At 40.1% G+C, this 1,941-nt stretch overlaps 1 protein-coding gene across 1 annotated transcript in view; it reads left to right on the forward strand.

The window, feature by feature from the left end:
- LOC118324968 (phenylalanine--tRNA ligase, mitochondrial-like) overlaps positions 1-1,695 on the forward strand; it is a 6,702-nt gene extending 5,007 nt beyond the window's left edge. Inside the window, exon 3 of the mRNA XM_035657499.1 lies at positions 1,506-1,695. Coding sequence (XP_035513392.1) covers positions 1,506-1,676 — 171 coding nt within the window. The 3' untranslated portion in view covers positions 1,677-1,695. The remainder of the gene's footprint in view (positions 1-1,505) is intronic.
- Positions 1,696-1,941: the final 246 nt, after the last annotated feature.

The following is a 1,941-nucleotide window of genomic DNA, read 5'->3' on the forward strand; positions in this document are numbered from 1 at the left end:
GAGAGAGGGAGGAAGGAGGGGATGAGAACCACAGGTAAGACGCAGCAGGTAAAATGGAAACAAAGAATACTGGAGAGGAGAGACGGAAGATTGATCAACAAAAACCTGAAGGGATGATGAGGGAGGAGGAGGAGGAGGAGAGGAGGAAGAATAGAAACTTATTAAAGAGCTTTTGTTGGAAAAGAGACACAGTAGGAAGTTTAAGAAAGAAAGACAATGAGGTTAAAAGGAAACAAAAGAAAGAAGAGTGAAAAAAGAAATGAACATTTAAATATTGAATAAAAGTACGTGAGATAAATGAAAGAGAAGAAAGAAGAGAAAACAGTAATGTCAAAACTTAAGATATAAAGGTATAAATCTGAAGGGATGGAGGGATGAGTGATGGAGTGATGGAGGAAGAGGACTGACCCTGTTGTCCAGCTCTCAGTCCTGTTAGTTTTATTGATGAACCCGGTTCCTCCAGAGGGACCAGGGGAGCACGGCTCATCTCCTGCCCAGGGTCAGTGCACCTCTCCTGGGCCGAGACTCTCCACCTCTTCCCCCCTTCGTAAACCCTCCCTGGCCCCCCGGATCCACAGGTAATGAACTGTGACCGCCAGTGTGTGTGTGTGTGTGTGTGTAAACATGGGAACACACACACACACACACAGTAACAGCACTATATGACCAAGAGTGTGTGAAAACCTGTTTACCTTCATTTAATTGTTCTTCAGTAAAGTTTAAAATAAGAATAATGTTTAATTGTGTTTCTATAATCTTAAACTTTTTGCTTTAGGAAGGAAAGAAAGAAAAATATAACACACAATGAATATTGTCTACTCCCCTCCGTCCTCTATATACACACATATACACAATATATATACATATATTTGTTTAATGGATAAATAAAAGCAGTGACATGAAGACGGAGAAAGAACTCTTCCTCTCTCTGTTTATTAAAACTTATTTCCAGGATAATAAACAAGTCAAAGACTCCGTCTGCCGCTGAATAAAACATCACATTTATTCTGTCGTCCTGATTAACTTTTAATGTGTTATTGTCTCCATGTTTTACTCTGTGCTGCACTTTCTCTCTCCTTCTGTCTTTCTTTCACACTTTCTTTATTTTTTATCTTCTTATTCAGCGGATTTGGTCGTTCACTGCTGACTTCTTTGTTTTGGTTTGTTTTATTCTGTTAACACGTAACCGAGGCCAGGATTATAGAAATATCAATGAGTCCAAGTGACCCTCAAACGTTCGGCTCCACTCCGGACCCCAAAATCTGTAACGTGTTCTTCATTAATGGAAACATATTCTTTCTTTTGGTTTAAAATAGTTTTATCAGTAAACTGGATCATATTTTATGGAGAGAATATTGTCTGTTTTTCCGTATCCAGTGAGCTCCAGAGTGACAGGAGACTAACCTCAGTATTTTATTCCCTGTCAGCATTCAGGGAGAGGTTGAGAGCCGCTGCATTAGCTAACACAAGAGGTGTTGATTACTGTGTTTTCTGTGTGTTATCAGCCCCTCAGTAAATACCCCCCGCTCCACAACGACATCTCCTTCTGGCTGCCGGAGAGCGAGGACGGGCGAGAGAGCTTCACAGAGAACGACTTCTACGATCTGGTTCGCTCCATCGGAGGAGACCTGGTGGAGAAAGTGTCACTGGTGGACGAGTTCACGCACCCAAAGTAGGAAAACACACAACACACACTCAGTTTCTGCACATTGACTTATACAACACAAACATCAACCCTTTAAGTCCCCAAATGGGGGAATGTCCTCATAATATGACAGATTTATGTCATTAAATACACTAATAAACACATTATAATGTTCACTAATGTACACAGAGAGAGTATCTACACACAGTGTCACATTCATGATGAAGGAAATGTGAATATTTTTGTCTTTTTAATGTTTAATTAAAGATGTTTACAGTGTAAAACAATGATCTATA

The sequence above is a fragment of the Morone saxatilis genome, unplaced genomic scaffold (genome assembly GCF_004916995.1).
Source record: "Morone saxatilis isolate NCDOM2014 unplaced genomic scaffold, NCSU_SB_2.0 Contig0, whole genome shotgun sequence".
Taxonomy (NCBI): Eukaryota; Metazoa; Chordata; class Actinopteri; family Moronidae; genus Morone; species Morone saxatilis.